The sequence below is a fragment of the Carcharhinus amblyrhynchos genome, chromosome 27 (genome assembly GCF_965287045.1).
Source record: "Carcharhinus amblyrhynchos chromosome 27, sCarAmb.v2.hapA, whole genome shotgun sequence".
Taxonomy (NCBI): domain Eukaryota; kingdom Metazoa; phylum Chordata; class Chondrichthyes; order Carcharhiniformes; family Carcharhinidae; genus Carcharhinus; species Carcharhinus amblyrhynchos.
This window is the reverse complement of record NC_137350.1, coordinates 42,030,695-42,044,610: the sequence shown is the minus strand read 5'-3', so window position 1 is coordinate 42,044,610 and position 13,916 is coordinate 42,030,695. Positions and strand designations below refer to the sequence as shown.

Here is a 13,916-nt window from a genome sequence, read left to right as displayed (position 1 = left end):
CCACTATCCTTAAGTGGATGGACCAACCCTTTCCCTGGCTACCCCCTTGCTCTTTACAAAAGAATAAAATGCCTTAGAATTTTCCTTAATCCTGTTTGCCAAAGGATTTTCATTACTCCTTTAGCCCTCCTAAATCGTTCCTTCCTATGCTCTTTAAATCCTTCAAGGGTTTCATCTGTTGTTAAGTCTTTTAGATTTTATGAATGTTTCCTTTTTCTTTTTGACAAGATTCATAATATCCCTTGTTACCCAGGATTCCTGATACTTGCCACACTTATCCTTCATCCTCGCAGGTACGTGCTGGTCTTGAATTCTGATCAACTGATATTTGAAAAGACTCCCACGTGTCGGATGTTGATTTACCCTCAAACAGTTTCCCTCAATCTACACTTACCAGATCCTGCCTAATGTTGTTGTAGTCTTCCCCCCTATTTAACAACTTCACCTGAGGACCACTCTTGTTCTTATCCACAAGCAACTTAAAACTTACAAATTATGATCACTGTTCCCGAAATGTTTTCCTATTGAAACATAGAACACTACAGCACAAACAGGCCCTTCAGCCCACAAGTTGCGCCGATCACATCTATACCTACCAAGCCGTAGAACTATCTGTAACTCCCAATTCCATTAGATCCCATATACTCATCCAGAAGTCTTTTAAAAGACCCCAGTGAGTTCGCCTCCACCACCACCGGCAGCCAATTCCTCTCACTCACCACCCTCTGAGTGAAAAACTTACCCCTAACATCTCCTCTGTACTTGCTTCCCTGCACCTTAAACCTATGTCCTCTTGTAGTGACCATTTCAGCCCTGGGAAATAGCCTCCGAGATTCCACCCCATCTATTCCTCTCAACATTTTATAAACCTCTATCAGGTCGCCTCTCAACCTTTGTCTCTCCAAGGAGAAAAGTCCCAGCTCCCTCAGCCTACCTTCATAAGGCATGCCTCCCAATCCAGGCAACATCCTTGTAAATCTCCTCTGCACCCTCTCAATAGCTTTCACATCCTTCCTGTAGTGAGGTGACCAGAACTGCGCACAGTACTCCAAGTGGGGTCTGACAAGGTTCTTATAAAGTTGCAGCATTACCTCCGACTCCTAAACTCAATCCCTCGATAAATGAAGGCCAGTACACCATACGCCTTCTTGACCACATCCTCCACCTGCGAGGCCGATTTAAGAGTCCTATGGACTCGGATCCCAAGATCCTTCTGCTCCTCAACACAGCTAAGACTCCTACCCTTGATATTGTACTCCTGCACCCCGTTGGTCCTGCCAAAATGGACCACTACACATTTATTCGCGTTGAAGTCCATCTGCCACTTCTCCGCCCAGTCTTGCATCCTATCTATGACTTTGATCATCTTTGATCAACTTTGATCAGCTGGCCGGGCTCATTCCCCCAATATTAGGTCCATTATGGCACCTTCCTTCGTTGAACCATCTACATACTGTTTCACGAAACCTGCCTGGATACTCCTTACAAATTCTGCCCCATCCCAGCCCCTAGCAGTAAGTGAGTCCCATTCAATATAAGGAAAGTTAAAGTCACCCACCACAACAACGCTGTTATTATTGCATCTTTCCACAACCTGCCTGCATATCTGCTCCTCCATCTCCTGCTGGCTGTTGGGAGGCCTGTAATAAACTCCCAACATTGTGACTGTACCCTTCTTGTTCCTGAGCTCTATCTATATTAGCTCATTGCCTGAACTCTCTGAAGTGTCCTCCCTCAGTACAGCTGTGATATTCTCCTTAACCAGTGATGCAACTCCCTCACCCCTTTTACAACCCCCTCCATCCCACCTGAAACATCTAACTCCTGGAATGTTGAGCTGCCAATCCTGTCCCTCTTTCAACCAAGTCTGGTTGAAGTCTGGAAGAATGAGGGGAGATCTCATTGAGACGTATAAGATGATGAATGGGTTGGATAGGATAGAGGTGGAGAGACTCTTCCTGCTCAAAAAAGACAGTAGGACTAGGGGGCACAGCCTCAAGATAAAGGGGGGGCGGTTTAGAACGGAGTTGAGGAACTTCTTCACTCAAAGGGTGGTGAATCTCTGGAATTCTCTGCCCGTTGAAGTGGTGGAGGCTGCCTCACTAAATATTTTTAAGACGCGGGTTGATGGGTTTTTGATAAGAGAGGGGATTAAGGGTTATGGGGAGAGGGCGGGAAAGTGGAACTGAGCCACGACAGATCAGCCATGATCTTATTGAATGGCGGGGCAGGCTCGAAGGGCTAGATGGCCTACTCCTGCTCCTATTTCTTATGTTCTTATGTTCTCTGTAGTAGCAACAAGATTATAGTTCCAAGTACTAATCCAAGCTCTAAGTTCATCAGTCTTACCCGTTATAGTCCTCACGTTGAAACAAATGCACTTCAGACCACCAGTCCCACTGTGTTCAAAAAGTACTCTCTGCCTGCTGTTCCTCTTATTCTTACTGGCCTTAGCCTGTAGCTTGCTTAGTTATTTCTCCTGCTGACCTACTGCTCCGGTTCCCAACCCCGCCACATTAGTTTAAATTCTCCGAGTGACTAGCTACTCATTGGAGTTCAGAAGAATGAGAAGTGACCTTGTTGAGATATACAGGATTCTCAGGGGGCTTGACAGAGTAGATAGAACATAGAACACTACAGCACAAACAGGCCCTTCGGCCCACAAGTTGCACCAATCACATCAATACCTACCAATCCATAGACCTATCTATAACCCCCAATCCCATTAAATCCCATATACTTATCCAGAAGTCTTTTAAAAGACCCCAGCGAGTTCGCCTCCACCACCGACGGCACCCGATTCCATTCACTCACCACCCTCTGAGTGAAAAACTTACCCCTAACATCACTTCTGTACTTGCCTCCCCGCACCTTAAATCTGTGTCCTCTCGTAGCGACCATTTCAACCTGGGGAAATAGCTTCTGAGAATCCACCCTATCTATTCCTCTCAACATTTTATAAACCTCTATCAGGTCGCCTCTCAACCTACGCCTCTCCAGGGAGAAGAGTCCCAGCTCCCTCAACCTATCTTCATAAGGCACGCCTCCCAATCCAGGCAACATCCTTGTAAATCTCCTCTGCACTCTTTCAATAGCTTCTACGTCCTTCCTATAGTGAGGCGACCAGAACTGCGCACAGTACTCCAAGTGGGGCCTGACAAGGGACTTACAAAGTTGCAGCATTACCTCCCGACTCCTAAACTCAATCCCTCGATTAATGAAGGCCAGTACACCATACGCCTTCTTGACCACATCCTCCACCTGCGAGGCCGATTTAAGAGTCCTGTGGACCCGGACCCCAAGATCCTTCTGCTCTTCAACACTGCTAAGACTCCTGCCCTTGATAGTGTACTCGTTCATCCCATTGGTCCTGCCAAAATGGACGACTACACATTTATCCGCGTTGAAGTCCATCTGCCACTTCTCCGCCCAGTCTTGCATCCTATTTATGTCCTGCTGCAACTTCTGACATCCTTCCAGACCATCCACAACACCACTGACCTTCGTGTCATCGGCGAACTTAGTAACCCATCCCTCCACTTCCTCATCCAGGTCATTTATGAAAATGACAAACAGCAAGGGTCCTAGAACAGATCCCTGGGGCACTCCACTGGTGACTGACCTCCATTCAGAAAAAGACCCATCCACAACCACTCTCTGCCTTCTGCAGACAAGCCAGTTCTGGATCCACAAGGCCAAAGCCCCTTGGATCCCATGCCCTCTCACCTTCTCAAGAAGTCTTGCATGGGGGACCTTATCAAACGCCTTGCTGAAGTCCATGTACACCACGTCTATTGCTCTTCCTTCGTCAATGTGTTCAGTCACATTTTCGAAGAACTCAACTAGGCTCGTAAGGCATGACCTGCCCTTGACAAATCCATGCTGACTATTTCTGATCATGCTAAACCTCTCCAAATGCTCATAAATCTTGTCCCTCAGAAGCCTCTCCATCAGCTTACCAACCACTGAGGTCAGACTCACCGGTCAGTAATTTCCTAGGCTATCTCTGTTCCCTTTCTTGAAAATAGGAACTACATCCGCAATCCTCCGGAACCTCTTCCGTCTCCATCGATGACGCAAAGATCATCGCCAGGGGCTCTGCAATCACCTCCCTCACCTCCCACAGTAACCTGGGGTACATCCCACCTGGTCCCGGCGACTTGTCTATCTTGATAGAATTCAAAAGTTCTAACACATCCTGTTCCTTAATATCCACATACTCAATCTTTTCCATCTGCTGAAACCTGTAGCAAAATCTCCCAGATCAGTTTCCACCGTGAATACTGAGGCAAAGTACTCATTAAGCACCTCTGCCATTTCTTCTGGTTCCACACAGACCTTTCCCCCTTCACCTTTTATAGGTCCTATCCCTTCTCTTCTCATCCTTTTACTTTTCACATATTTGTAGAAGGCCTTGGGATTCTCCTTAATCTTACCCGCCAAGGCCTCTACATGACCCCTTCTGGCTCTCCTAATTTCCCTTTTAAGCTCCTTTCTACAATCCTTATACTCCTCTAGATCCTTAACATCTCCTAGCTCCCTGAACCTTTTGTACACCTTCGTTTTCTTCCTGACTAGGTTCACCACAGCCTTCGTGCACCACGGTTCCCGCGACCTACCAAAACCTCCTTGTCTCATCGGAACGTTGTCGTGCAGAACTCCAGACAAACATTCCTTGAATATCCGCCACCTTCCTTCTGTACTTTTCCCCAAGAACGCCTCCTTCCAGTTTATTTGTCCAATTAACTGCCTGACGTCTTCGTATTTCCCCTTACTCCAGACAAACACCTTCCTAGCCTGCCTGATCCTATCTCGTTCCAATGCTATCGTGAAGGAGATAGAATTATGATCTCCATCCCCGAGATGCTCTCCTACCGAGAGATCCGTCACCTGTCCTGGTTCATTCGCCAGTACCAGGTCAAGTACAGCCTCTCCTCTCGTAGGCTTATCCACATACTGTGTCAGGAAACCCTCCTGAACACACCTAACAAACTCCTCCCCATCCAAACCCCTTACCCTAGGGATATTCCAGTCGATGTTTGAGAAATTGAAGTCTCCCATGACGACAACTCTGTTATTTCTACATCTCTCTAGGGTCTGTTTCCCTATCTGCACCTCAACTTCCCTGTCACTATTGGGCGGCCTATAGAAAACACCCAGCAAAGTTATCGACCCTTTGCTGTTCCTAACTTCCACCCACAGAGACTCTGTAGACAGTCCCTCCACGGCATCCTCCTTCTCTGCAGCCATGACACTGTCCCTGATCAACAGTGCCACTCCACCACCTCTTTTGCCTCCCTCCCTGTCCTTCCTGAAGCATCTGAATCCTGGCACCTGAAGTACCCAGTCCTGTCCCTGAGACGTCCAAGTCTCCGTAATGGCCACCACATCACATTCCCAAGCAGCAATCCATGCCCTAAGCTCATCTACCTTATTTACTACGCTCCAGGCATTAAAATAGATACACTTCAGCCCCTCAGTCTGGACATTTCCCTTCTCCACCACCTGTCTAACCTCCCTCTCATACTGTCTGCAGTCCTTCCCTACCTGGGAGCTAGCCTCCTCGGTCCCAGTCTCCCCATCACTATTCCCTCCCCCCATCCTTTCTAGTTTAAAGTCCCCCCAGTAGCCCTAGCCAGTCTTCCCACCAAGATATCAGTCCCCCTGGGATTCAAGTGCCACCCGTCTTTACTGTACAGGCCACACCTACCCCTAAAGAGGTCCCAATGATCTAGGAGCCAAAATCCCTGCCCCCTGCTCCAGTCCCTCAGCCACGCATTCAGCCTCCACCTCATTCCATTCCTGCCCTCATTCTCCCGTGGCACAGGCAGCAATCCTGAGATTACTACCTTCGCTTTCCTCTTCCTCAGCTGCCTACCCAGTTCCCTATAGTCCCTTTTCATGACTGCCTCCCCCTTCTTGCCTACGTCAGCAGTACCTATATGCACTACAACCTCCGGTTCCTCACCCTCCCCTTTCAGGATGTCTGGGACACGCCCAGAGACATCCCGGATCCCAGCTCCAGGAAGACAAACCACCATCCGCGACTCACATCTACGTCCACAAAAACACCTGTCCGCCCCCCTCACTGTGGAGTCCCCTATTAGTACTACCTTTCTGCTCTCTTTCTTAATTTTTTGACATACTGGCTCAGTTCCAGAGACCTGGCCACTGCTGCCTCCCTCGGATGAGCTGTCCCCCCCCAGCGGTACTCAGGCAGGAGTACTTATTTTGAAGGGGGACATCCACCGGCATGCTCTCCATCACCTGAGGTTTTCCCTTCCTAATAGTTACCCACGTGCCTCCTTCCCGTTGCCCTGGTGTGACTGCTTGCTGATAGCTCCTGTCAATTATCTCCTCACTCTCTCTAATGAGCCGAAGGTCCTCGAGCTGCATTTGCAGCTCCTTAACCTGGTTCTGTAGGGACTGCAGCTCCACACACCGAGCACAGGTGTGGATGCCTGGTAGACTAGGAGCCTCCAAGACCTCCCACATGTTGCACTGGCAACAACATACTGGCCTCACACCCATACTTGCCCCTTTTTAGTAACCCAGAGGAAAAAGTAAAAAAAAACTTATAACTTACCTTGCCTCACCCTTATCTCTTTGGCCCTGTGAGCCAAAGCCCTTACAGCACACTCAAAAACAAACTTCCCTGCTCTCAGTCAGAGCCCTTCTCTCTCTCTCTCTTTTTTAGGTTAGAGGAGGAGGGAGGGTTGGGATACTCTACCTATGTAGAGTATCGGGATTCCTCACCACTCTAATTTATAGTAAGGTTAAAAAAAAATTCTACCCGAGTGTCTTTGCAACTGCTTCTGGTATAAAATTTATAGAAAAAAGGCTAGTAAAAAGTTAGCTTTAAAAAATCGCTCTACTCACCCACAAGCTCTCCTCTTGCAAATCGCTGCCTCTCTTCAGTGCTCCCAAGGAACATGTTGAGAAAATATTTCCCTTTGTGGGAGAGTCCAAGACTGGAGGGCATCATCTCAGAGTCTAGAAAAACAGGTTGTGAGGAGGTTAAATTGTAGGTACTTGGTCAGCCTTGGAGCCCATGTTAGTAGAACATAGAACACTACAGCACAAACAGGCCCTTCGGCCCACAAGTTGCGCCGATCACATCAACACCTATCTATAACCCCCAATCCCATAAAACCCCATATACTCATCCAGAAGTCTTTTAAAAGACCCCAGCGAGTTTGCCTCCACCACCACTGACGGCAGCCGATTCCACTCACTCACCACCCTCTGAGTGAAAAACTTACCCCTGACATCACTTCTGTACTTTCCTCCCCGCACCTTAAATCTGTGTCCTCTCGTAGCGACCATTTCAACCCGGGGAAATAGCCTCTGAGAATCCACCCTATCCATTCCTCTCAACATTTTATAAACCTCTATCAGGTCGCCTCTCAACCTTCGTCTCTCCAGGGAAAAGAGACCCAGCTCCCTCAACCTGACTTCATAAGGCATGCCTCCCAGTCCAGGCAACATCCTTGTAAATCTCCTCTGTACCCTTTCAATAGCTTCTACGTCTTTCCTGTAGTGAGGCGACCAGAACTGCGCACAGTACTCCAAATGAGGCCTGACAAGGGTCTTATAAAGTTGCAGCATTACCTCCCGACTCCTAAACTCAATCCCTCAATTAATGAAGGCCAGTACACCATACGCCTTCTTGACCACTTCTTCCACCTGCGAGGCCGATTTAAGAGTCCTGTGGACCCGGACCCCAAGATCCTTCTGCTCTCAACACTACTAAGACTCCTGCCCTTGATAGTGTACTCGTTCATCCCGTTGGTTCTGCCAAAATGGACGACTACGCATTTATCCGCGTTGAAGTCCATCTGCCACTTCTCCGCCCAGTCCTGCATCCTATTTATGTCCTGCTGCAACTTCTGACATCCTTCCAGACCATCCACAACACCACCGACCTTCGTGTCATCAGCGAACTTACTTACCCATCCCTCCACTTCCTCATCCAGGTCATTTATGAAGATGACAAACAGCAAGGGTCCTAGAACAGATCCCTGGGGCACTCCACTGGTGACTGACCTCCATTCAGAAAAAGACCCATCCACAACCACTCTCTGCCTTCTGCAGGCAAGCCAGTTCTGGATCCACAAGGCCAAAGGCCCTTGGATCCCATGCCCTCTCACCTTCTCAAGAAGTCTTGCATGGGGGACCTTATCAAACACCTTGCTGAAGTCCATGTACACCACGTCCACGGCACTTCCTTCGTCAATGTGTTCAGTCACATTATCGAAGAACTCAACGAGGCTCGTAAGGCACGACCTGCCCTTGACAAATCCATGCTGACTATTCCTGATCATGTCAAACCTCTCCAAATGCTCGTAAATCTTGTCCCTCAGAAGCCTCTCCATCAGCTTACCAACCACTGAGGTCAGACTCACCGGTCGGTAATTTCCCGGGCTATCTCTGTTCCCTTTCTTGAAAATAGGGACTACATCCGCAATCCTCCAATCTTCCGGAACCTCTCCCGTCTCCATTGACAACGCAAAGATCATTGCCAGGGGCTCTGCAATCACTTCCCTCGCCTCCCACAGTATCCTGGGGTATATCCCACCTGGTCCCGGCGACTTATCTATCTTGATAGAATTCAAAAGTTCAAACACATCCTCCACCTTAATATCCACAAACTCAATCTTTTCCATCTGCTGCAAATCCGTAGCAAAATCTCCCAGATCAGCTTCCACTGTGAATACTGAGGCAAAGTACTCATTAAGCACCTCTGCCATTTCTTCTGGTTCCACACTGACCTTTCCCCCTTCACCTTTTATAGGTCCTATCCCTTCTCTTCTCATCCTTTTACCTTTCACATATTTATAGAAGGCCTTGGGATTCTCCTTAATCTTACCCGCCAAAGTCTTCTCATGACCCCTTCTGGCTCTCCTAATTTGTCTTTTAAGCTCCTTTCTACAGTCCTTATACTCCTCAAGATCCTTAACCTCTCCTAGTTCCCTGAACCTTTTGTACACCTTCCCTTTCCTCCTGACTAGGTTCAACACAGCCTTCGTGCACCACGGTTCCCGCGACCTACCAAAACCCCCTTGTCTCATCGGAACGTTGTCATGCAGAGCTCCAGACAAACATTCCTTGAATATCCGCCACCTTCCTTCGGTACTTTTCCCTAAGAATGCCTCCTTCCAGTTTATTTGTCCAAGTAACTTCCTGACTTCTTCGTATCTCCCCTTACTCCAGGCAAACACCTTCCTAGCCTGCCTGATCCTATCTCGTTCCAATGCAATTGTGAAGGAGATAGAATTATGGTCACCATTCCCAAGATGCTGTCCTACCGAAAGGTCCATCACCTGCCCTGGTTCATTCGCCAGTACCAGGTCAAGTACAGCCTCTCCTCTCGTAGGCTTATCCACGTACTGTGTCAGGAAACCTTCGTGAACACACCTAACAAACTCCTCCCCATCCAAACCCCTTACCCTAGGGATATTCCAGTCGATGTTTGGGAAATTGAAGTCTCCCATCACGACAACTCTGTTATTAATACATGTCTCCAGAATCTGTTTCCCTATCTGCACTTCAACTTCCCTGTCACTATTGGGCGGCCTATAGAATACACCCAGCAAAGTTTTCGACCCTTTGCTGTTCGTAACTTCCACCCACAGAGACTCTGTAGATAGTCCCTCCACGGCATCCTCTTTCTCTGCAGCCATGACACTGTCCCTGATCAACAGTGCCACTCCACCACCTCTTCTGCCTCCCTCCCTGTCCTTCCTGAAGCATCTGAAACCTGGCACCTGAAGTACCCAGTCCTGTCCCTGAGACGTCCAAGTCTCCGTAATGGCCACCACATCACATTCCCAAGCAGCAATCCACGCCCTAAGCTCATCTACTTTATTCACTACACTCCTGGCATTAAAATAGATACACTTCAGCCCCTCAGTCTGGGCATTTCCCTTCTCCACCCCCTGTCTAACCTCCCTCCCATACTGCCTGCGGTCCTCCCCTACCTGGGAGCTAACCTCCTCCGTCCCAGTTTCCCCATCGCAATTCCCTCCCCCCATCCTTTCTAGTTTAAAGTCCCCCTGGTAGCCTTAGCCAGTCTTCCCGCCAAGATATTAGTCCCCCTGGGATTTAAGTGCCACCCATCCTTACTGTACAGGTCCCACCTACCCCTAAAGAGGTCCCAGTGATCTAGGAATTGAAGTCCCTGCCCTCTACACCAGTCCCTCAGCCACGCATTCAGCCTCCACCTCATTTCATTTCTTCCCTCATTCTCCCGTGGCACAGGCAGCAATCCTGAGATTACTACCTTTGCTTTTCTCTTCCTCAGCTGCCTACCCAGTTCTCTATAGTCCCTTTTCACGAGTGCCTCCCTCTTCTTGCCTACATCAGTAGTACCTATACGTACTACAACCTCTGGTTCCTCACCCTCCCCTTTCAGGATGTCTGGGACACACCCAGAGACATCCCGAATCCCAGCCCCAGGGAGACAAACCACCATCCGCGACTCCCGTCTACGTCCACAAAAACGCCTGTCCGCCCCCCTCACTGTGGAGTCCCCTATTAACACTACCTTTCTGCTCTCTTTTTTGATTTTTGGACACACTGGCTCAGCTCCAGAGATCTGGCCACCGCTTCCTCCCTCAGATGAGCTGTCCCCCCCAGCGGTACTCAGGCAGGAGTACTTATTTTGAAGGGGGACATCCACCGGCGTGCTCTCCATCACCCGTGGTTTCCCCTTCCTAATAGTTACCCAAGTGCCCTCATCCCGTTGCCCTGGTGTGGCTACTTGCTTATAGCTCCTATCTATAACCTCCTCACTCTCCCGAATGAGCCGAAGGTCCTCGAGCTGCAATTGCAGCTCCTTAACCTGGTTTCGTAGGGCCTGCAGCTCCACACACCGAGCACAGGTGTGGATGTCTGGCAGATCAGGAGCCTCCAAGACCTCCCACATGTTGCATTGGCAACAACACACAGGTCTCACACTCATACTTGCCCCTAATAGCAACCCAGAGGAAAAAGTAAAAAAAACTTATAACTTACCTTATCTCTTTGGCCCTGTGAGCCAAAGCCCTGACAGCACACACAGAAACAAAAGCAGTCTCACCTGCTCTCAGACAGAGCCCCTCTCTCTCTCTCTCTTTTAGGTTAGAGGAGGGGGGAGGGCTGGGATACTCTACCTGTGTAGAGTATCGGGAATCCCCTCCGGTCTAATTTATAGTAGGCGAAAAAAAAACGTGACCCGAGTGCCCTCGCAACTACTTCCGGGGTCAAACTTAAAGCAAGCAAAAAAAAACCCCACTAAACTCACTAAAACAAAGTTAGTTTTTTTTTAAAAGAAAGAAAAAGTCGCTGTACTCACCCACAAGCTCTCCACTCGCAAATCGCAGCCTCTCTTCAGTGCTCCCACGGAACAATGAGCAATAGTAGATTGGGGTTAAATGAGAAGACCGCCTTGAGGCTGGATGTATAATGGTAAAAATGTGTCCAAAGGTAAGTTGTCTGGGGCATGTAATGTTGTCCATTAGTGGGTTAACTGCACCTTAACAAGCAGCTTCTGTGCATCAGACCACAATCTAATGTGCACTTTAGGAGTGAAATTGTGGTTGCTAGCACCTGTGCAGGTGTTTTTGTTATTGTCCAGGCTGGGGAGTCATGTTGTCTGCTAATCCTCTGGTTTTACAAAGAACAACACAGGACGGGAAACAGGCCCTTCGGCCCAACAAGCTCGTGCTGCCATTTTAACATTGAGTGCCCTCCTCTACCCATGACCTTTGTCTACACCTATTGTAGGGACAGTTTGTTACACCAATCAGCCTAAGAGCACGTTTTTTGGGACGTGGGAGGAAACCGGAGCACCTGGAGAAAACCCACTCAACATTCCAGGAGTTAGATGTTTCAGGTGGGATGGAGGGGGTTGTAAAAGGGGTGAGGGAGTTGCATTACTGGTTAAGGAGAATATCACAGCTGTACTGAGGGAGGACACCTCAGAGAGTTCAGGCAATGAGGTAATATAGATAGAGCTCAGGAACAAGAAGGGTACAGTCACAATGTTGGGAGTTTATTACAGGCCTCCCAACAGGGGAGAATGTGCAAACTCCCGCAGACACCGGCCCAAATCCCCGTATCTGCACAGCAAACAGTGATAGTCACTGAGCTGTCATGTTGGTTTTGTGGATTATAATGTGCTCTTACAATGAGGTGTGGGATTCAACAAATAATGAGGGTGGAACTCTTTTGTCCTTGTAACTGCTGTTGGAAATTTCCAGAAACTGTGACCAATCTATTGAACCATGTGACAATGTAGCAGCCATTTTGTAATTTAGCAAAATTCATTTTTCAATAAGCAAAAGTAAGTTTGATTGAGGCAGTGTCTTTCATGTCTAAGGGATATGTCATCGGGCATTAGAGTACTAAGTCAGGATGGTTTGTGGATTGGAGGAGAACCTAGAGGTGGTGATACTCTCATACATCTACTACCCTTCTAGGTGGCAGCAGATTTGGAATGTGCTGCCGAAGGAGCCTTTGAGAATTGCTACCGTGCATTTTGTAGAATGTATGTATTGTTGCCTCTGTGTATCAGTGGTGAAGGGAGTGAATGTTTCAGGTGATGGATAAGGTACCAATCAAGTAGGCTGTTTTGTCCTGGGTGATTTTTGAGCTTTGTGTCTTATTGGAGTTGCATTCACCCAGGCAAGTGGAGAATATCCCATTACATTTCTGATTTGTACCTTGTAGATGGTGGACAAACTTTGGAGCATCAGGATATTGATAGAGAAAGTAACTTAATATTGCAGCTACAAAGATCAGACCATAATGGACCTAAAGACAGAGAGTGATAGAAAACCCAGCAGGTCTGGTAGCAACTGTGGCGAGAGAAACAAAGTTAACATTTCAAGTCCAATATGACTCTTCTTTGGCACTAATGGATCTCTTTGGTTCTTATTTCTCAGAGGCTATGTGATGATGTTGAAGTGATTCTGAGGTAAAAAGAGGCAGTTCCATTTCTAAAACCTAATGTATTCTTTGTTCTTAGATCCCAAGTGTGCGTAAAACAACAGTCCTGGATGTCATGCGAAGATTGTTGCAACCGAAAAATGTGATGGTGTCCACTGGCAGAGACAGACAAACTAATCATTGTTATATTGCAATTCTAAATATTATCCAGGGGGAGGTCGACCCTACTCAGGTAGGACTCTTTGTGAAAAAGATTAAAGAGTAAAGTGTATATGTGGCATCATTTTGCAGCGTTAAGAATTCCCAAAATCCTTCACTACTGCCTTCAACAAAAGGACAAAGGAAATGGGAATGCAAAAAGGACCAAAGTTGCAAGAAGGCAGAGATTTTGGAGGTTTACAGAAGTGGAAGAGGTTACAGAGGTAAGGAGTGACAAGACCATAAAAGGATTTGAACAGGTTGAGAACTTTTAAATCAAGACATTATTCAGTTAGTATAGATCAGCAAGAACAGGATTGATGGGTGAACAGCTGTTGGTATAAGTTTGGATACAACTAGCAGAGATTTGAGTAATCTGAAAATTATGGAGGGTGGAATGTGGAAGGCCAGGAGAACATGGAATAGTTCAGTCTGGAGGTAACAAGAGACATGGGTAAAGATCTCAGCACATATAAGCTGAGGCAAATGAGGAGTCAAGCATTGTTGAAGAGGTGAAGTTGATGGTCTTGGTGATGGAGAAGATATGGGATCAGAAGCTTGACTGGATCTCAAATTGCAGATGGTCTTGTTCAGCCTGAGACAGCAGCCAGAGTAAGGGATAGAGTCAGTGGGCAAAAATGGAGTTTGCGGATTGGTTTGAAGATAGTAGCCTTCGTAATATTTAACTGGAAGAAGTTACTGCTTATTTAGGATGGATGCTGGACAACAAAACTAACGTTTCAGACCCAGTGGAGGAATTGAGAGAGATAATGATGAGGTTCAGCTGG

The 13,916-nt window shown here is 47.7% G+C and overlaps 1 protein-coding gene across 1 annotated transcript in view; it reads left to right on the top strand.

The window, feature by feature from the left end:
• The window catches only part of tubg1 (tubulin, gamma 1), a 111,561-nt gene that overhangs the window by 77,770 nt on the left and 19,875 nt on the right, over positions 1-13,916 (top strand). Inside the window, exon 9 of the mRNA XM_080213751.1 lies at positions 13,010-13,162. Coding sequence (XP_080069877.1) covers positions 13,010-13,162 — 153 coding nt within the window. The remainder of the gene's footprint in view (positions 1-13,009; positions 13,163-13,916) is intronic.